The 21,419-nt window shown below is 33.7% G+C and overlaps 1 protein-coding gene across 1 annotated transcript in view; it reads left to right on the forward strand.

Moving 5' to 3' along the window:
• The window catches only part of Tomm70 (translocase of outer mitochondrial membrane 70), a 34,015-nt gene extending 13,410 nt beyond the window's left edge, over window positions 1-20,605 (forward strand). Inside the window, exons 3-12 of the mRNA XM_076868152.2 lie at window positions 5-131; window positions 1,301-1,410; window positions 4,269-4,417; window positions 6,781-6,988; window positions 10,080-10,214; window positions 10,537-10,644; window positions 11,603-11,719; window positions 14,319-14,416; window positions 15,475-15,597; window positions 18,536-20,605. Of these exons, the coding sequence (XP_076724267.1) occupies window positions 5-131; window positions 1,301-1,410; window positions 4,269-4,417; window positions 6,781-6,988; window positions 10,080-10,214; window positions 10,537-10,644; window positions 11,603-11,719; window positions 14,319-14,416; window positions 15,475-15,597; window positions 18,536-18,689 (1,329 nt within the window). The 3' untranslated portion in view covers window positions 18,690-20,605. The remainder of the gene's footprint in view (window positions 1-4; window positions 132-1,300; window positions 1,411-4,268; window positions 4,418-6,780; window positions 6,989-10,079; window positions 10,215-10,536; window positions 10,645-11,602; window positions 11,720-14,318; window positions 14,417-15,474; window positions 15,598-18,535) is intronic.
• Window positions 20,606-21,419: the final 814 nt, after the last annotated feature.

The raw sequence follows: 21,419 nt of genomic DNA on the forward strand, positions 1-21,419 counted from the left end.
ACAGCAAAAATGGAAAGAGGTGGCCGAAGATTGTACAAAGGCTGTTGAACTTAATCCCAAATATGTGAAAGCTCTCTTCAGACGTGCAAAAGCCCATGAAAAGTTAGACAATAAGAAGGAATGTTTAGAAGGTAAGAATGTTTTTGTTTTTACATATAAAAAATACTAGAGATGTTGTGGTAATTGGTAAATATATGTGAAACTTTATCTTGTGAGCAGATAGATCGGTTAATTCTCTTTAATAAAAAGTTAAATTTTTCCCCAATTGAGACTGTTTTTTAGTTTAAATTGAAATTGCTGATATTTAAATATTACCTTTGTTCTCAACTATGGTGTTAAATGGGTATTAAAATTTGGAGCTTATACACCACACATTTTAAGTTTGGCATTTAGTAAGGATTGGTATAACTCCATGAGTAAGAAAACTAGAAAAAAGGTTTTAGCAAGTAATAGTGTTTCTAAGATTCTACATATTTTCAGTTAATATCCTATATAAATATGAAATTAATTGAGTCTTAGAGAAAACACTTTTTTTGTCCTTCATATTTTCAGACATTTTATGCCCAATTGCAAATTATGTAACGTACAAAACATTCAAGTGAATTTGTTATTCTTAATAAATGCTATAAATGTTCTACTGCCTTTAATTGGCCTTTTCTGCTTCCAAAACTGCAATTAAAATAATAGAACACTGACTTTTAAAGTACATTTTTCTAGGTGACGTGAAGCTTAAAACCAGAGTGCAATATCTACAGCATAAAAGTGCTTTCTGCTACATGTTCAGATTTGCTTTTAAAACATCAATAAGATTTAGCCATAATTAGTGTTGTTATAAAGATTCCCTCCCCCACATGTTGGGGATCCAACCCAGGATCTCACAAATGGAAAGCACACCTATCACTTTGTCATCAGACCAAAGTAACATTTTAAAAGGTTCATTTTTTTTTAAAGGTCTGCATTATCAAATGCAAATGGTTTAGAGAACACTTTAGCAAAATTTGAGGTTTTCTGGTATTGTGACATTTGATAGGAGTGTTGGTTTAGAAAGGGGTAACCTAAATTGGAGTTTTAGAAGAAAAGGGATAAGAAAAAGAAAGACATTGTCACTAGCCAAAGTTATCAAGGGAATGTAACAACAGACTAATTTGTTCAGAGAAGCAAAGATGTAGAATTGTGAGAAAATTGAGTTCAGAAAGAAAAGGGACAGCCATTGTTTTGAATATTTTGAATGGTTAAGGAACCACCAATCTTGTAAACTGCAGTAATTTCATACTAATACTTATGTTTCGATCACTTTTAGATGTCACTGCTGTATGTATATTAGAAGGGTTCCAAAATCAACAAAGCATGCTCTTAGCTGATAAAGTTCTTAAACTTCTTGGAAAAGAGAAAGCCAAAGAAAAATACAAAGTAAGTTAATCTGAGTTGGGTAGTGGTGGTGGTGGGGGGGGTAATACATTATAAAGGGTAATTTTTAATTTATGCTACTTGAATTTAGGCATGGTGATAAGGGCAACAACTGAAATTATAACTGTATTATATTTCTTTTTTTTTCCCTTGAGCTTGAGCTTTGTGGTATATCCTTTTTCAGTTGTACTATAGACTTTAGTGCTATACTTGAAGAACATTGGAGTCCACCTCTATCCCTGCCACACTGTGGCCCACACGCCAAATCCATTCTGCTCCCTAATATCCAACCACTCACAAATTGTTTTTAATTGTAACATACAGAGACTGGCCCTCAAGGCCTAAACTATTTATTACCTGGCCTTTTACAGAAATAGTTTATTTAATTCAACAAATAGTTATTAAAGTTCTATGCTGGAGGAATAGGGTCCCTTACCTTATAGAATTACAATTTAGTGAGAGAGACTGTTACTAAGTGTAAAAGACCTGTTGTAGCTAAGTGGCCAAGGGAAGAAGTAAGTAGAGTTCTAGGAGAGTAGCAAAAGATTCAGTACATATACGTACGTACATACGTACGTGTGTGTGTGTATGTTTGTGTGTAATTTTCATCTCTAAATGTTAGTGGAATTACACAGTTTAAAACAGGTTTCTTCACTTTAGGACTTGAATATACTAAAATGTGTTGTGAAAGTATAAGAAGAATATAACTAATAAGTCTCAGTCTCTTAAAACTATGGAACTTTTTTCCTTGAGTATCTTATAAGGCTGGTATTCCTCTAAAACACTTTGTGAAACATCATATTAGGGTCTCATAATTGAGACTTGAAGGAATCTAGTTTATTTGTATATGTTTACAGAATGTCACTTTTGAGTAGACTAGTTGGTTTGCAAAAGTGCTAAGAAAATACAAATAACCTCTATTTGCATAGGTTACATATTGCTTTTCACATATTTTTTTAATCACTTTATATGCTACTTTGTAAATCGCAAAATATTTTTCATATTATTTTGATTTTTTTAACAACCCTATAAAATAAATATGGGAAGTATTTCAATTGTGATTTTAGAGATGAGAACTAGAGGGTTAATGACATGAATGAGGTCGTATAACTAATTAGTGGCAGAATTTTTATCCTTTTCCTGTGATAGTTAAGTCCATTGCTTATAGAATAGTATTTTTATTTTAAAATTTTAACCATGTGTGGAAAGCAGGGAGGTGGTAGCCTCATTTCTAAGCTAAAATGGGAAACTAAAAGACTTAGTAATTTACCCAATTTCCAGTAAATGCTATTTACATTTCTATTTAAGCTTTTCCCATAAAGTGATAAATGATTGCCACTATATATTTCTTCTCAGATCTGTCTTTAGTGAAATGTTGAAGTGAGGCATATTTGTCACTTGATAAGTGATCCCTTTGATTCAAAATATTTTTTATTTTACTGTAAGACAAATTGAATCTCTTCCCAGGGAAAGCAGGAAGATAAATACAGGTGTTTTGGTAGTATTATAACAGAATACCACAGATTGGGTAATTAAGAAAGTAATTTGTTATAGTTCTGGAGGCTAGGAAGTTCAGTTCAGTATCAAGGTGCTGGCATCTGTAAGTGTCTTTGTGCTGTGTCATTGTATAGAGGTACAAGAGTTGAGTTTTTTTTTTTATAAGGAATCCTCTATTTTGATAACTAACCCACTTCTCAAATAATGATAATAATCCATTCTTGAGGATAGAAGCCTCATCACTTCTTATAAAGTCCAAACTCCCAACAGTGTTGCACTGGGGACACATTCATAGCACAATTGTAGCAATGGGGTCCCCCTTAGATTTCTTTTTCAGTTTTCTTCTATCCTACACTTATCTGAGATTAGATAATTTACTTACAAAGCCAGATTCCTTTTTTCCTCTTTAAATACAAAGACATTAAAATCTACCAAGATAATAATGATGACATTTGTTATACATAAAAATTAAATATCATATTTTCATTTTAAACCTGTTGGGTTCAATTTTGAAAAAAGTCCAAAAAATATCTTATGGAGGGCTGGGTTCTGATGGCACACACCTGTAAGCCTAGCCATTTAGGAGACTGAATCAGGAAGAATGCAAGTTTGAGATCAGCATTGGCAACTTAGGGAGATCCTGTCTCAAAAATGTCTGGCAGACACCCCAGATTCAATCCCCAATACCACAAAACAAAAATAATAAATCTTAAGAGAGCTCTTTGGCTATGTTACTTCGTCTTTAGTTAAAACTTTCAAAAATTATGCTTCATAAGGAGAAATAAGAACTCAAAAAATTATGAATCAAGTAGCTATGCCAAAAATAAATAATTTATATAGAAAATGTGCCCAGGAAATTACCATTTTTTTAGATGCAGTATGACTTTCAGTGGTTTTTGCTAGTAATGGAAATCTTCAGAGGAAAACCCATGGTAAATGGATTTTAACATTTTTTGTAACAGTTATTCTTGGTGTTCTGCTATGTGTATCCTTTTTCTTGATTAGTGTTTTCTCATTTCAATAAGTTTATTTATTTATTTTTTATTATTGGTTGTTCAAAACATTACAGAGCTCTTGACATATCATATTTCATACATTAGATTCAAGTGGGTTATGAACTCCCATTTTTACCCCAAATATAGATTGCAGAATCACATCGGTTATACATCCACATTTTTACATAATGCCATATTAGTGACTGTTGTATTCTGCTACCTTTTCTATCCTCAACTATCCCCCCTCCCCTCCCCTCCCATCTTCTCTCTCTACCCCATCTACTGTAATTCATTTCTCTCCTTGTTTATTTTCCCATTCCCCTCACAACCTCTTATATGTAATAAGTTTAAAACATGGTTAAATTTCAGAATCGTGAACCTCTGATGCCATCTCCACAGTTTATCAAATCTTACTTCAGTTCTTTCACTGATGATATCATTTCTCAGCCCATGCTGAAAGGAGAGAAATCTGATGAAGATAAAGACAAGGAAGGAGAAGCGTTAGAAGTAAAAGAAAAGTAAGTATATTAAGCATGGTGTCTACTGAACAGCTTTTTTGGTGCCATGTACTTATCCTTGAGCTTAAATGGGTTCAGTCACCTAAAAAAAAAAAAAATTGTATCCACAGATATGGATAGATAATAAAAAACATCTATATTATCATTATTATTGTAAAAATACTTCTCTTTCTACTGTGTGTTTGTTACTTTTCTGGTGACTCAACTTTTTACTGCCACCACTATCCTGCTTTTAAGTCCTTTGTGATATTCTCAAGTCAGGTGGTTTGAATAGAGGCACTGACTTGAAAATTATCGTGTAGCTCAACACCCAAATGTTAGAGCCAGGTTATTTTTAGTTTATAAGTTGTGAGGTGCTTAGGAGTGCTTAAGGAGTAAATTTCTTCAAGTTTTTTTCTGCTTGCCCAGGAAATTACATTTTTTAGACTTCTTATGATTGATCTTATAGAGAGCTAAAACCAAAGCACATGATGCTATGTTTACAACTGGAGATCTAGTCATATAAGGTAGTTTATGCCATCTAGCCTGCTTCCCATTCATTATTTATCACTTGTGTTTTGCAGTGAAATCTGACTCTCCTCTAAGAGAAGGCACAGTATTAGTACCAACATGACATTTTTAAATGATTTTGGATGGAAGAGCAATATTGTTAAGTAGTAAAATATAACTGGATTTTTGCATCTAAAGCATTAGAGGGTTTGGAAAGCAGATTGTTTTTGATCTTTATCTCCCACTTTTTCTATTGTTGTTGCCACTTTTTAGATGTACAAATATTAATTGATATATGTTCTTTTAAAATCATAGTTGGGAAATAAATGTTTGAGATAACTGATATCTCTGGTGACATTGATGTAAATAATTTCCTCTTCTGGTAAAGAAATAGTCTTTCTTTCATAAAAACTAAGTGAAATTAATTATTTTAAGAGCTATATTGAGAGATGACAGGACATAGCTAGTTCTTATCAAAACACTAACTGGATTTGTCCTCAAATTTCTAAATTCTGTTTGACTCGTAGCCTTAGCTTCATATCTTTTAAATGAAGCTAGTAATAGTTATCTTGCAGGGTTATTTAGGAGTTTAGTAATAGTTACCTTGCAGGGTTTTTGGGGGGTTTAGAGATCATGATTATATATACTTAGTGCTTCAGTTCTCAACAAGGAGCAACTTTTTACTTTTGATTTGTTTCTATTTGTTAGCCCAGTGACCTAAAGAATAAAAGAGAGTATAGGAACTATTAGAATGTGATTATAGAAAATGTTAGTGCAAAGTTAAAATATTTTAATTGATATAACTTTTAAGTTGCATGCCAGTTTTCTTTATACCTAATATAACAACTGCAATGAGAAAATATACTTTAATTTATACTGTCTTATACAGATGTTCCTTGACTTAATGGAGTTATATTCCAATAAACATGTCAAAGGTTGAAAATACCATAAGTCAAATGTATTTTACTATACCTAAGCTACTATGTATTATAACTGAACAACATAGTACGCTGTAGAGTATTGGTTTTGTCCTCATGATCCCATGGCTCACTGGAAACTGGCTTGCTGCCACTGCATAGAATCATACAAGAGTATTGTATCGCATATCACCAGCCCATGGTAAGATTAGAATTTAAAGTATGGTTTTTACTGAAATGTATCAAGTTAACACCTCAAAAGAATAATAAGCAATATTGTGCTCACTGCAGTTTTAAAAACAAGCATCTTTTAAAGTCCTATTTGATAGGAGAGTCTTCCTTTAAATTTTCTTCTTTAATAAGTCCAGTCTATAACTCTAGGTCTGTTCTTTTAGGTAACACGTGAATCTTCTGTAAGAGGAGTCCATTAGTAATTACCTGTCTTCAATCTTGTTCCCTTTTTCAGTCTGTGCTCCACAAAACAGTGATCTTTACAAAGCCCGGCTCTGCTAATACTTCTTACCTTGGCTTCTATGATAGTAAACTCATTTGATTATTTCCTATTTCTCTGTTCTTCTGTTAGGCATTAAACAACTGTTGAGTGTTATCAGTGTGCCAGACAGGAAGGAAAATAAGCCAGGATCCTTACAGACCAGTCTGTGTCTTTGATTAGCTCATCTTTTGATGTATCTAAGCCAAGGTGTTAACTTCAGAATTCTGCCATTGACTCTGCAGGTTCTTTTTTTAACAGCCAACTAAGCCATCAGGAAAAACTCATTTTGCCTCATAAATCCTAATTCATTTAACTTCTACCTTCCAACTCCAGTTCCACACTGGTTGATTAACTTCTTAAGGCAACGTAGATAATTACTTAACATAGGTGTGGTAAATGTGGCAAGATTTTAGCATTTGGTCCTTTCATAGTAAATCATTACCTCTGTTTGTTTTCATCTTCAGTTCTGGATATTTAAAAGCCAAACAGTACATGGAAGAAGAAAACTATGATAAAATCATAAGTGAATGCTCAAAAGAAATAGAAGCTCAAGGCAAATACATGGCAGAAGCATTATTACTCCGGGCTACCTTCTACCTGCTTATTGGCAATGCCAATGCAGCCAAACCTGATTTAGATAAGGTCATCAGTTTGAAAGAAGCTAATGTGAAGGTACATTTTGAACTGCATGTGCATGTGAAAAATTTAATAAATAGAAATGATGCTTTTATAGATATTTTGCCAGCTATTTTAGCATTTTACTTGTCATTCTCCAAAAGGCTATTTTTGCTTCAGATTAAATTATACTTAATGCTGAAAAAATAGGAGTAGTGAATCTAAGAGATAAATATTAATAATATGTATCTTCAACTAGGAAAGTAATTTTTTTTGGTAACATCTAGTAGTTTCAGCTTCCCAGTGTAGCTATTTCCTACTATATTGGACTATGTTTGGGTAATGATAAGGATAATGTAGCAATGTTATTGGTACTACTGTAGGTAGCTTGAGATCCATAATACCAGATTATAAACATGTTTAATGAGACTAAACAAATAAGAAGAAAGGTTTTGTTATAGGAAGAAAAAAAAACAGGTTCTAAAACTACAATATATTTTGTGTTATAGGAAGGAAAAAAATAATTCTAAAAATGTGATATATATACCTATACTGAAATTTTTTGTAGTTGTGTGGTTGGGATAGCTTTTCATTTTCCAAGTGAGATAATTTTCATAATTAAGATGGGGATATCTTGAATTACATGATTCTTTTACTTAGTGCTACAAGACACAACTTAGCCAACTGTTAACTACCTTCCTTCTTAGTGTTATAATCTCTGTAGCCTGTTTCTTCATTGAATTAAGTGAACTCAGTAGTTTCTTTTACTTCCAAATGAATCATTCATATATTGGGGAATATAAAAGTTGTTTTTAAAGCCTAAAATTTGCAAAAGTTTCAAAATTAGATTTTCTAGTTGACGATAACTTCCTAATATTATATTTATTTCCTGCTGATATTTGTGAAGACTTGTGATCTATTATTTCTTTGGGTTTTTGTTTGTTTGTTTGTTTTTGGTACTGGAGATTGAACCCAGGGGTGTTTTACCACTGACCTACATCCCCAGCCCCTTTTTATTTTTTTGAAACAGGGCATTAAACTTTTTTTTTTTTTTAAGAATGTGGGGGGCCCTTCTCATTTTATATATACATGTAATTGACCTACATAGTGTTGCTTTGAACAAAATTTTTTTTTATTTTTTTAATGCTGGGGATTGAATCCAGGGCCTTGTGCATGTGAGGCAAGCACTCTACCTTGATATAACTGAGCTATATCCCTAGTCCCTATTTGTTTTTTTAATCAGAACTTTTAATTAACAGCATGCTATATGCCATGTATAAAATTAACCCAGAATGGATCAGATTTCCAAATGTAAGAGCTTAGAATATAAAACTCTTAGAAGAAAACAGATGAGTAAATGCTTATTATATCGTATTAGGCAGGGGTTCCTGAGATATGATACTGAAAGCACAAGTAGCCAAAAAAAGATAACTGGACTTCAAAACTAAAAACTTTTATGTTTGACAATAGAGTTTTACTCAGCCACAAAGAAGAATGAAATAATGGCATTTGCCAGTAAATGGATAGGAATAGAGATAACTATGCTAAGCGAAATAAGCCAGGCTCAGAAAATCAAGGGTTGAATGTTTTCTTGATACATGGAAGCTAGAGCAAAATAAGGGCAAGAAGACAGTTGGAAATGAGATCAGATATCAAGATATAGGGGGATATCAGTGGAATAGAAAGAATAGAACAAGAGGGAAGGAAGAAGGAAGGGAAAGGGGAAGAAATTTGGAATGTATTTAACAAAATCATGTTATAGTCACATGTAAAGGTAACAAAGGGAATTTCACCTTTATCTTTATGTAGAAAGCATTAATAAAAAATAAATAAAGGATTGAAAAGATTAGTTGAGAGAAAATAGGGGGCAAGAGAAAGGGGAAAAGGGGGGAGTGGGAATTGAAACCAGATTCCTTGTATATATAATTTTATCAGTGAACCCAAATAATGTGTATAATTATACTGCTCTAATTAAATTTTTTTTTAAACTTTTGTATAAAAAAGACACCATTAAAAAAGAGAAAAACACCTTCCATAGAATGGGAGAAAACACTCATAGATTATTTATCTGGTAAGGGCTTGTAATGGCTAGTAATAATATGAAAATATATATGCTTGCCAATATTAGTTATTAGGAAAATGTAAATCAAAAGCACAATGAGAGCTGGGCATATTGGCAAATAGCTGTAATCCTAGCTGTTTGGGAGGCTGAGGCAGGGAAGATTTGTGAGTTCCAGGCTAACTTGAGAAACTTATTGAGACCCTTTCTCAAATTAAGGGGTATGGGTAGGGGTTTAAAAAAAAAAAAAAAAAGGCTCAATGGTAGAGCACTTGCCTGTATGAAGTCCTGGGTTCAGTCACCAGAATGGTGATGGGGGGACCACGATGAGATGTCACTTCATTCCTACTTGGATAGCTATATAGTAAAAACAGACAATAGGATGTAAGTCAAAAAGATGGATAATAGTATTGGTAAGGATGTAGAAAAATTGAAACCCTCTGTGGCTGGTGAGAATGTAAAATGGTAGAACCTTTTTGCCAGTTTCTTAAAAAGTTAAATATACAGTTACCATGTAATTCAACAATTTAACTCCTCAGTATATACCAAATGTATCCATGAATGTTCATAGCTTTGTTATTCATGATAACTAAAGATAGAAGGAACCCCCGTGTCCATCAAGTGATGAATGGATAAATAAAACGTGATATATCTTTACAATGAAATGTTATTCCGCCATAAAAAAAGAATGGATAATATATGCTATGACACACATGAACTTTAAAAGCATTTGCTAAATGAAAGAAGCAGTACCAAAAAAAAAAAAGACCACGTTATATATGAAACATCCAGAATATGCAAGTCTATATAAATGAAAAGGAGATGAGTGGTTTTTTCAAGGGATAGAGAGTAGGAGAGAGTGGAGTGGCTGTTAATGTGTATGGAGTTTTTTTGGTGGGGGGGGTGATGGAATATTCTGAATGATCCATGCACAATCTAGTGATAGTGATACTAAAAACAACTGTTGACATGTACTCTTTAAAGGGATGACCTTTATAGCATGTAAATTCCATCAGTTTGTTTTTTAAAATAACTAAATTGTGTGTGTGTGTGGGGGGTAATGATGAACCTTTTTTTTTGGGTCCATAGCTTCGAGCAAACGCCCTCATCAAAAGAGGCAGCATGTACATGCAACAGCAGCAGCCTTTGCTGTCTACTCAGGATTTTAACATGGCTGCTGACATTGATCCTCAGAATGCAGATGTTTATCACCACCGAGGACAGGTAAATTTGTTTCTTACCTTGAGTTCTGATCTATAGATCAGATTATTTGGTAACCAGTTTTGAGAATTTCTTAATTTTCTTACATCATTTCCAATAGCTGTGAAAAAAAATTATAATAGTTTACAATTTGAATTGGCCTTTACTTAATTCATCTTGAACATTTGTCTTAATTATAGGTTAGTTTATTGTTTCTACAAATTAATTCGGTATTGAATAATTACTACATACTGAATATTAGCTATGATAACAGAAGAGACACTGGGTACCTAATTGACATTTAGTTTTATTATTTTGAATTGCATTTATGTTATTTTTTCCCTAGCTGAAAATACTGCTTGATCAAGTTGAAGAAGCAGTGGCAGATTTTGATGAATGTATTAGATTAAGACCTGAGTCTGCTCTGGCACAAGCTCAGAAATGTTTTGCATTGGTAAGTACTACTTTGTTTTGTAATTCCTAATTATTTTTATTGGCAGGGTCAACAGAAATGAGTATCTCATTGTCTTTCAGAAAAATCTGTTTTTCACCCAAAGGATGACTACAGGGGGTACAGAAATACTAATAAGCATATATGTTAACTCATATATACCTCCTGTATTTCTCTAGGTATTTTGAGTTTATCTTGACAGATATTTGATCCTGGGTTTATGCTGTACTAAACAGAACTGGTCTGCTTTTCTATAATAGAACAGCATAGAAAACAAAAGCATTTTGAGGAAATAGTTTATAATCATGACCACATAACTGTTGTCTTCGTTCTTCCTTTATAGAGCTGTTCCTTGACACTCAGAAACACAAAACTGAAAAGGTGAATTTTTTAAAATTAAGTAACCAGAGTCCTAAAAGAATTTTCCTTTTAAAAAAAGAAATTGCATTTACAACATAAACACACTCATAGATGAAAAATGAGACAAAAATTTATCAAGTTAAAAGGTCCCCCATGTAGCCAGGCATGGTGGTGCACACGTAATCCCAGCGGCTCAGGAGGCTGAGGCAGGAGGATCATGAGTTCAAAGCCTGCCTCAGCAAGAGTGAGGCACTAAGCAACTCAGTGAGACCCTACTCTAAATAAAATACAAAATAGGGCTGGGGGTGTGGCTCCGTGGTCAAGTGTTCCTGAGTTCAATCCCTGGTACTCTCCCACCCCCTCCAAAAAAATTCCTCCATGTAGCTGGGCACACTGGCACAAACCTGTAATTGCCAAATTTGAGGCCAGCTCTTTGGTTCCCTGCTGCTGTGATATTTCCTTGAAACCCTTTGGACACAACAAATTATAACAAATCACCTGCTTTTCTAGAAAGAATTATGTAATTTTGTGTTTTCTATAATATGTTCTAGAAGTTGTTGAATTCTTGGTTTGACAGACATGTTTTGGTTTTTTTAAACAGTATCGCCAGGCATATACAGGAAACAATTCTTCACAAATCCAGGCAGCTATGAAAGGTTTTGAAGAGGTCATAAAGAAATTTCCAAGGTGTGCTGAAGGCTATGCACTGTATGCTCAGGTAAATGTGATTTTTCAACAACAAATTTTTAAAGAACTGCATTTGTATGCTGAATCTCAGTATGGAAAACAGTGCTACCTGATTGCAGCTTTTTGCTGTTTCTCGTGGCCCCCAGGATTGTCTAATTCACTCAGGAGAGGCTAAGATGTTGTAGAATTGAGAAAACATGACCCTAAACTCATAGTGTGGTGAAGTTTATGGCAAACATTTCTTTTGTGTTTTCATTTGGATCCGATTCATAAAAAATAATTACCTTAGGAAAATTTATTGTTTGTAATTGGATGGGGAAAATATTCATGGAGAGGTGTTTTATTTTTCCTTGACTTTTTTTACCCAGACTGGGTATTTTAAGGCTACCTTGAAGTTCTGAGCTCAAGTGATTCTCCTAAGTGCTGTGATTACAGGCACCTTCCACTGTACCCAGCATAGGAAGAATTTTCTTGTTGTTTAATCATTGTCCTTTTAAATTGCTAGCTAGGCTTTTTAATTTAACTTAATGGCTTATTTTAATTTCTTTTTGGTTTGTCTAAAATTTTTGATGCTTTATTGTTATAGGACTGAAGCTATGAAAAGTAGAATTAAAACTTGAATTTAACCTTTTAGTTGAGTCTGAAATTGAAAAATTAATAATTTTCAAATCACCTTTTTCAATAAAAATGATGAGCTTCTTAATGCTTCAGTTATACTTTGCCCCCTCTGAGTCTTTCAAGTTGTAAATTGATTTTGGTATCTACATAAACTGGCAATCTCATCAGTCTATAGATTTTCTGACTCTTTTTATTACAAAAAATGTTGGAGTTTATTTCCCCACAAACATCATATAACTCAAAAAACATTTAAAAGTTAATAACCCTGATAGATTCCTCTCCCTACACCATTCTTTTTTCTTTTTAAGTCCCTCTCCCCCCAAAAAAACCATTCTTAAGGTAGCCTATTTTAGTTTTAGTTTTCTTCATGCTGTCTTGAGGCAGGTTATAAGGAAATTTAGGGAGGGACCTTCACATCACTGCATTTTCAGGATTGAAATTATGGGATATGAAACAATCCAGAAGTCATTTAACCTCAGTTTAAAATAATGATATTATCTTAGTCATAGTTCTTTATAGTTTCTGGGATAATAAAATATGAAACATTGGTTGCTAGTTATATATAAAAATTTTATAGAATGTGTCAAAGTTCAAATAAGGCCATTGTACATTTTTATCAGATGACATTTGTATTGATTGGGTATACTGGGGGTTATACCTTAATTAGTAACAGACCAGAAAGTGTCACTACCATCATGGAATTTAGAAGGGCTTTTTTGGGTGCAGATTTCTATGAGGAGCTAAGAGGTAGCAAAGGCCACTGAGTAGCTTTAAAGAAACCAATACTATCAACAACTTTTCTGCAAAGTTTTTTTTTTTTTTAAATATTTATCTATTTATTTTGTGGTTCTGGGGTTTGAACCCAGGGGTGTTCTACCAAGATACACACCCTCAACCATTTGTTACTTTGAGATAGGATCCCAATAAGTTACCAGTACTGTCCTCAAACTTGTGATCTTTCCTCAACCTCCTGAGACACTGGGATTATTGTGTGCTACCATGCCCTGCTTCTGCAGAACTTTTCTTACTTGCACATTCCCTTTCAGTGTTACACCTTCAAAATTGGTTTGACTTGACTTATATGAACTGTCTTATTAGCATACACATTATGACAGTGTATTTGCACTGAAATTTTTAATTTTTTATTTACATAGTTAAATGTAATGTAACTTTTATACATATACACATATATTTAAATGTAAATCCTACTTCCAGTAGTTCCACAAATATAATTTAATACATTAACTGTTTTTAATCCTCAAGACTTGGGCTTAAACACTAAGAACTCTGAAAGTTCTGAGCATGATCTGGTATCCATATAATCTATTTTAGCCATGAAATTTGTGTAAAAGTACCTGATTAGTGGTGCATTGGTGCTTGCCTATAATCCTAGCTACTTGGGAGGCTTAGATAAGGGGGATCAAAAAGTTCAAGGCCAATCTAGGCAATTTATTGAGACCATATGTCAAAATAAAAAATATAAAGGACTGGGGTTGTAGCTCAGTGGTAGAGCATCCCTCTAACCCATAGTGTCCCGTCCCCCCCGCCCTCAAATTACTTGATGTCTGCTTTTATTATCAGTCATCTTTTAAGGAATGACTCTAACAGTTAACACATACAGGTTAACTTATTAACTTATCCTTCCAAGTGAGTATTGCCCTTAAGATATATATTATAATAAATTATGAGTAAGCAGATGAACATACTTGTGAGATTGTAATATTAGAACTGTCACTGAGAGTGGTGTTTTCTTATTCCACAATTTCCCAAATTATCTGGTTACATATAACTACTTTCAAAAATGAGAGGACAGTTAAGATTTCATTATTTATACCAGTGCCACCTAGAAACTCCAGTAATTAAGGTGTAAAATTTAAATCAGTTTAAATAACAATTATTTAAAACATAATTTGGTAATGAATGGATAAATGAAGCTTATTATATTTACAATATACTCTTAACTGTTTAGGCTAACAGTTTCTTTAATATAACTGAAGTATCTCCTCACATAGGCATTAACAGATCAACAGCAATTTGGTAAAGCTGATGAAATGTATGATAAATGTATTGATTTGGAACCAGATAATGCCACAACATATGTTCATAAAGGGTATGTATTTTTGTGGTTCTGTTTTTTCCAATAAGATACTAAATTTCTCCTTCATTGTAATAAAGTGGGTTTCTTTTGGCCTTTGAGGAATGGGACTGTGGTATCTGTGAGTTCATCAACCAGTTTCCTAATACTTATAAATGCTGTTTCCTTCTTATATAAAATTAATAAATCTCCTATTTTTTACCCTAGGTTAAGGGTTTCAATTTTACTTCAAAGCATCCTGTCAAACATTACTTATATCAAAATAGGAAAAATACAGGATGTGCATTTCTATCCTTATGTACTTAAATATAAGAAATTTCAGGCTGGGGTTGTGGCTCAGTGGTAGAGTGCTTTTCTAGCATGCATGAGGGCACTGGGTTCTATCCTCAGTACCACATAAAAATAAAGATATTGTGTCCACCTAAAACTAAAAAATAAATACTAAAAAGAAAAAAGAAACCTAGCTTAAAAATGTAAAAATTAAGGAAAGCAAGGCAAGTCAATAATGGATCCCAAGCCAGGCGTGGTGGCACACATCTATAATCCCAGCGACTTGGGAGGCTGAAGCAGGAGGAATGAGAGTTCAAGCCCAGCCTCAGCAATTTAGCAAGGCCCTAAGCAACTCAGTGAGACCCTGTCTCTAATAAAATATAGAAAAGAGCTGGGGATGTGGTTCAGTGGTTAAGCACCCCTGGGTTCAATCCTTTGGTACAAAATAATAATTATGGATCCCAGACCATTGGATACTATTGTGTTGTGTGTGTGTGTGTTGTTGTGACGGTGCTGGGAATTGAATCCAGGGCCTTACAAGCTCATGCTCTACTGCTGAGCTACACCCCTAGCCCAGGTGTGTTTTGTTTTTGTTTTTTCTCTTTAATAAGGAACTTAGACTATAAAACTAGTAATAGGTTGGGAAAAAATCCACACACAATGTGATGCTGATTATGTACTGCTTTGAGTAGTTTTTATTTATAAGTCAAAATAAAATTTATTGAGGGTGGAAATTGTGTAATACATTTGTGTTTCTGTTGATACTGAGCCATGGTCATATGACTGCTTTTTTGCATTTGCAGTTTACTTCAGCTTCAGTGGAAGCAAGATTTGGATAGAGGTTTGGAGCTTATCAGCAAAGCTATTGAAATTGATAATAAATGTGATTTTGCATATGAAACCATGGGAACTATTGAAGTGCAAAGGTAATTCTAGAGTCTGTTCTTAGCAAGTTTTTGGCAGTTCCATAGGATACCTTGTTGTTCTCATTACATACATGTAGTTATGCCTATTGATGCAAGCTTCCTTTGAAACTATATAACTTTCAATTGCCTCATTTTATCATTTTTTAAAATTAAAAATCACACTTGTAAAAGTTGTATAAGTTAAATTTATGCATTAGAAACAGAAACTAAGTCTTCCTCTAATGTCTGTCCTGTGTTCTTCCTCTTTTCACCTGATTCATGTTGGAAGGAAAAAAAGAACACATGTAATGTGCTAATATTTTAGGGAGTATAGAACAAGAAAGATTGATAGCCAGATTGCCATGAGATCTGTATTCTACAAAGCAACAGACAAGGAAGAAGCAAGTAGGCAAGTTGCAACATCTTCTGAACCCCCATGAGTTTTCTTTCAAATTGAAGTTGTATCAAATTATTTTTTTCCAACTCTTGACTTCCCATAACTTCTTCTTTTATATCCAGAGTTGCTTTTAAAGGTCTACGTTTACAGGTATAATTGTTGAAGCATGGGACTTATTGTAGTACAGCATCTTAATGGTGGCATTGCCTTCCATTTGAGTCCCTATTTTAGGTCAAGTACTGAACTTGAGGTGTTTTCCAAATATTACTTAAATTGATCTATACCCCGCTCTTTATAAAGATGGAGAATATAAAATTCTGAGTTCAGGTGAACAGTGCAGAAACTAATGCCCAGACAGATAGGTTAACATAGTTACACAGTGAGTCAGGAACAAATACAAAATTCAAGTCCATATTTCACTGATGCCAGAATTGCTAATCCTGTCACTATCATTGGTTAGGAATTTGCACAGTATCTCTTAATTCCCCATCATTCTGGCTTCCTGGGATCCTTTTCCTGCTACAGAGAGACAGAATAATGAATTGTGTGGTTCTTTTGAATCATTCTGTACTGACAGTTGCATGTAAATAGTTCTAATTTGTTAATTTGAATAATATATTCTCTTACTAGAATAGGGTCTTTGTTCTTAATTTTTTTTAAAAAAAAAAGAGAGAATTTTTTTTTTTAATATTTATTTTTGTTTTTGTTTTGGGCGGACACAACATCTTTCTTTGTATGTGGTGCTGAGGATCGAACCCGGGCCGCACGCATGCCAGGCGAGCGCGCTACCGCTTGAGCCACATCCCTAGCCCTCTTAATTGTTTTTGAGCAAAGCTATGAATCTTTTTAGAAAGGTGAATCTATAAAAAAACTTTGCATTTAAGGTGTTTGTAAATCCTGCTGAGACCCCTTATTTAATCAAGTGGTTTGGTGAAATTTTAGTTAATTGTTCTTTTAAGAATTCCATTGTAAGGGCTGGGATTTTAGCTCAGGGATAGAGCACTTGCCTAGCATGTGTGAGGCCCTGTGTTCAATCCTCAGCACCACATAAAAATAAATAAATAAAATAAAGGTCTTATGTCCACCTACAATTAAAAAAACAAGAATTCCATTGTAAATCTTACTTTACGTTTAAATAAAACTAATGTGAATGAATGAATAAAATCGCTGATTATGCTAGTATTTAGCATATCTGCTAGCTGTTTAATATCTGAACTCCTAAAAAAAGGTTGTTGTTTTTTTTTTTTAAATAAGTCTATCAGGGCTGGGATTGTAGCTCAGTGCTTGCCTAGCACGTGTGAGGCATTGTATTCAATTCTCAGCACTACATATAAATAAATAAATAAGGTCTATCAACAACTTAGACTTACTTTTTTAATATTTTTTTATCAGGGTCTGGGACAGTGGCTCAGTAGTAATGCACTTGCCTGGCATAGTGAGGCACTGGGTTCGATCTCAGCACCACATATAAATAAATGAAATAAAGGTTTATCAACAACTAAACAAAAAAATTTTTGTCAAAAAAAAAGACTCCTTTAAAAAAATAAATCAATCATATAGGCATACGTTGTAGTGAGTTAAATATGGTCACCCTAGAGGTTCCTCCTCTTAGAGTCTAACTGGACTTAAATATAACTAGAGACTTTTTAAGTATTTGTTTTTGGATTAAGTACCTGTATGCACATTTACATAGTTAAAACAATAACAATTGTTTCAAGCCTAGCCACACTTAAGACTGTTAAGAGGTCAGTTTTATCTTATTGCGCAAGCATATTCATCTGTTTACTCAAAAAACAGTAATTATCAGCCATAATACTAGGTTCTGGAACTTGAAAGTAAGATTATGATGTAAATAAATACACATTCATCTAACTATGCATGGAATTAAATAGAACTATGGGCCCATAGCTGGTAAAGCAGCTCATTCCCTGTTTTTGGAAGGGAAAATATTTTTCATGAGGATATGGTATTTGAACTAAGCCTTACAAAGGTGAGGATTTGATCAGAATCAGGCAAATGGGCAATAAATAATCTGAGTGTTGTATGCAGGAATGAGTGTGTGGCAGAGTCAAAGAATGGAGATGGTTTGTCCCTTTGTTACTGAAGTAGAAGTGCATGGGGTTGGGCTTAGGGTGGTAAGAGAGGAGGTAGAAGGTGGGCTTGCATAAACCTTCAAAGTTAAGGCCCCTGAAGGAAAGGCTTCAGTTCTCTGAGGTGGTCCCTGCTTTCTAAAGGAGCCTGTGTTTCACCAGAAACATGAAAACTTGAGGAACCAAACAATTATGATTTTAAATAACCTATATGATTTAAGTGTGGCCCCTTATCTATAAACAATGTAAGAGGTATGATGGAAGCACACAGTATTCGTAAAAGTAGTTAACATTCCCTGAGTGTTTTCATTGTGCTAGACACTTTTCTTTTGTTTTATGAAAGAAGTTATCTTATTGGAATCATAGTTGAAACTTTAGTTTGTCAGACTTCATGTAGCAGCACTTATAGACTTTATTAGATACTGTGAAATGCCTGTTTAATATGAGAATTTTAAACATTTTGTTCTTTTAGAGGAAACATGGAGAAAGCCATTGACATGTTCAACAAAGCTATTAACCTGGCCAAATCAGAAATGGAGATGGCTCATCTGTATTCACTTTGCGATGCTGCCCATGCCCAGACAGAAGTTGCAAAGAAATACGGATTAAAACCACCAACATTATAAAACAAGGGGAAAGGACGTTCTTTTTAAAAGAAGTTTACCCCCTCTTCAACTGAACCCTAAGGACACTCAGTGAACTGTGTTGAATGGTGGAACTTAGTATTCCCTTTTGTGGTGTTGTCATTCTTTACCTGTTTCATGTTTAGGTGTTGTGGGCGTGGCTGTTGAAGGAAGTTCACAGTCTTGCAGCTTTTATTCCCTGTGCAACAAAAGCTTAGAACCTGTTAAAGGGATATTAAAACAAAGTTGCATAGTAATAATTTGGCCATGCAAATAAAAACTTTGATTTGTTGATTCAGTTTTTTTTTTTTTTTTAATGGGGTGGGGGTGGATTATGTTCTGGGTGATTTTGTCTAAATATATAAATATATGTGTGTGTATAATATGAGTTTTACAAAATGTTGTTTTTAAATTAACACGTATATAAATAATTTCTTTTATATTCAATTAATCCTTTTTAGTTGATTTTTTTTTTTTAAAGGATGGAAAGCTTAAATGGGGATTACAATAAATCGAGCGATCCTTTAACCATTGCACAATGCCTCTGATTCTGCAGAACTTTAGAAATTTAAAAGTCTACGACAGCTGGTTTTCATTCAGTAAATTTTGCAGGAGTCAAGATATTCTGATTGATAATCTGTACAAGAAGACTATAATGGAGAAGTGGACCAGGAAAAAAGGTAAGCTTAAATAGAAGTGTGTTCATAATTGCCAATAACTTTTTCTGCAATAAGTACTATTTTAAGCATACTTTTTTTTAAAAAAAAGTATAGGTTATTTGTATAGCCCAAGTAAACATGGAGTGTGTTTATGGGAGTGTTTAATTTGCTTAAATTTTCTAGTGAAGAAAATGGCTAAGTTCAGAAAGAATGTAAGTCTTGGAGCCAGAAGAGTTATGGGGGTTTTGGGGATTTTTTGTTTGGTTTTTCAAAACATAGTATTTTTTGAAATGACAGGTATAGTGCTTTAGCTATGGCTACATGTGCTTATGGAATTTTGAGCCAGTATTTTCAAAGACATTGAATACATGCAGAGTGCTTTTTTGTATTGTGCTAACCTTAACCTCTAAGGACTAATGGCCCATTTCTAGGTCTTCACTAGGTATACTAACAGCAGATTTTTTGTTTTGTTGGTTTTATCTGTACTCCTCCCTACTTAGGAATCACTTTAGTGTATTTCCAGTTGTTACTTTTATAGACCATCCTTTGGCTTATATGCAAAAGGATCTTTCATGTGGGGGAAGGGCTGTGTTCTTAACAGGTCTTTTGTTTTAGACATCAGATAGGGAGGGATTTATTTAAGTCTGAATATAGTAAAAGAACAAGCCTTATGTTACGATTTTCTGGAAATGAAGTCTAATTATAGTTTACAGTATTGGAAATAAAGGAACATTTACCCTCTTTAAAAGGGTGCTTTATCCTGTTGAAACCAAAAAGATTTTGTCTATAAATGCTATCTTTTTAGACACTATTAGAAATGATTCTTCTTCCAAAGTCAGTCTTTGGAAAATATTGAGGCCGCTGACAGATTTTAGTTGGGATTGTTAACATAATTTAAGATTGGGATAATGGAAAACTGGAGAGCTGTGCTTTTTTTTGTTCTTAAATTATGTATCTATAGGAATGTTCTACATCTCTGAATGACCTCTGGCTTTAAAAAAAAAAGGTTTTTATTTGCATGGCTGCATTTACATTACCACTGACATTTTCTTCTACTCTTCTCCTTTCTTTCTCCTTGGGGTTGGGTAGAAAAAAAAAAAGGAAACTGAAGCATGTGCCATTCAATACTGTCATTCCAAATTCTCAGACTATTGCCTGTTGTGAAACTATTTGAAAACTGCACTGAAAGCTGCATCTGTCTGTATTTTTTCTTTGTAAATGATCTCACATGTAAATTCACGAAATAAATATTACGTTCAAGCTTTTTTATGTATTCTTTGAACAGTAAGTTAGGTAGCTTTTTATTACATTTTTAGATAATCATTCTTTTGAGCTCAAACTAACTTTGAAAATAGACATGTACAAGTTGGTTGGTGTGAATGGTAGTGTTTCCTGAAAGCATTCATCGTTTCTACTGTGAAACAAAGCTTTACAGAGAGCCAAGAGAGCCACGTTCCTTCAGACAGTCTATAAACAAGAGGACCATATAGTTTAACCAAACCAAGAAACTTGGTTTAGTTAAAAAAATTTTATAAAAGTAATAATTTCCCTAAACTGTCTTGGTAAATTGTGTTATATGATCTCTGTTTATAACAAAATAACTTGGGAGTAGTTAGAATGAATGATTACCCACCCCTTTCCCTATCTCCAGTCCTCTACTAATTTGATTTGTAAACAAAGTGACAGAATTTTAAATTTAATGTTTGTAAGCTTTAAAATAGGAAAAAAAAAAATGGTCCCCTAAAAAATATACACCTCTTGTCCTTGGAACCTTACCTAAGATGGCAAAAAGGGATTTTGCAGATGTGATTTTATTGAGAGGAAATTACACATGGGAAGTGTAATGGCATACCTTCTTTAAAAAAAAGGAAAAAAAATTTTTTTTAATGGTACTAGGGATTGAACCCAGTGGGTTCTACCATAGAGGTCCATCCCCAGCCCTTAGTTTTGATACAGAGTTTTCTGTTCCCAAGGCTAATCTCAAACTTGTGGTCTCCTACCTCAGCCTCCTGGGTCACTGCGTTATTGGCATGCACCACTGCACCTGGCCAACTTTTGTCATTTTAAGCCACTG

Source organism: Callospermophilus lateralis, chromosome 10, assembly GCF_048772815.1.
Source record: "Callospermophilus lateralis isolate mCalLat2 chromosome 10, mCalLat2.hap1, whole genome shotgun sequence".
In the NCBI taxonomy this organism is placed as follows: Eukaryota; Metazoa; Chordata; class Mammalia; order Rodentia; family Sciuridae; genus Callospermophilus; species Callospermophilus lateralis.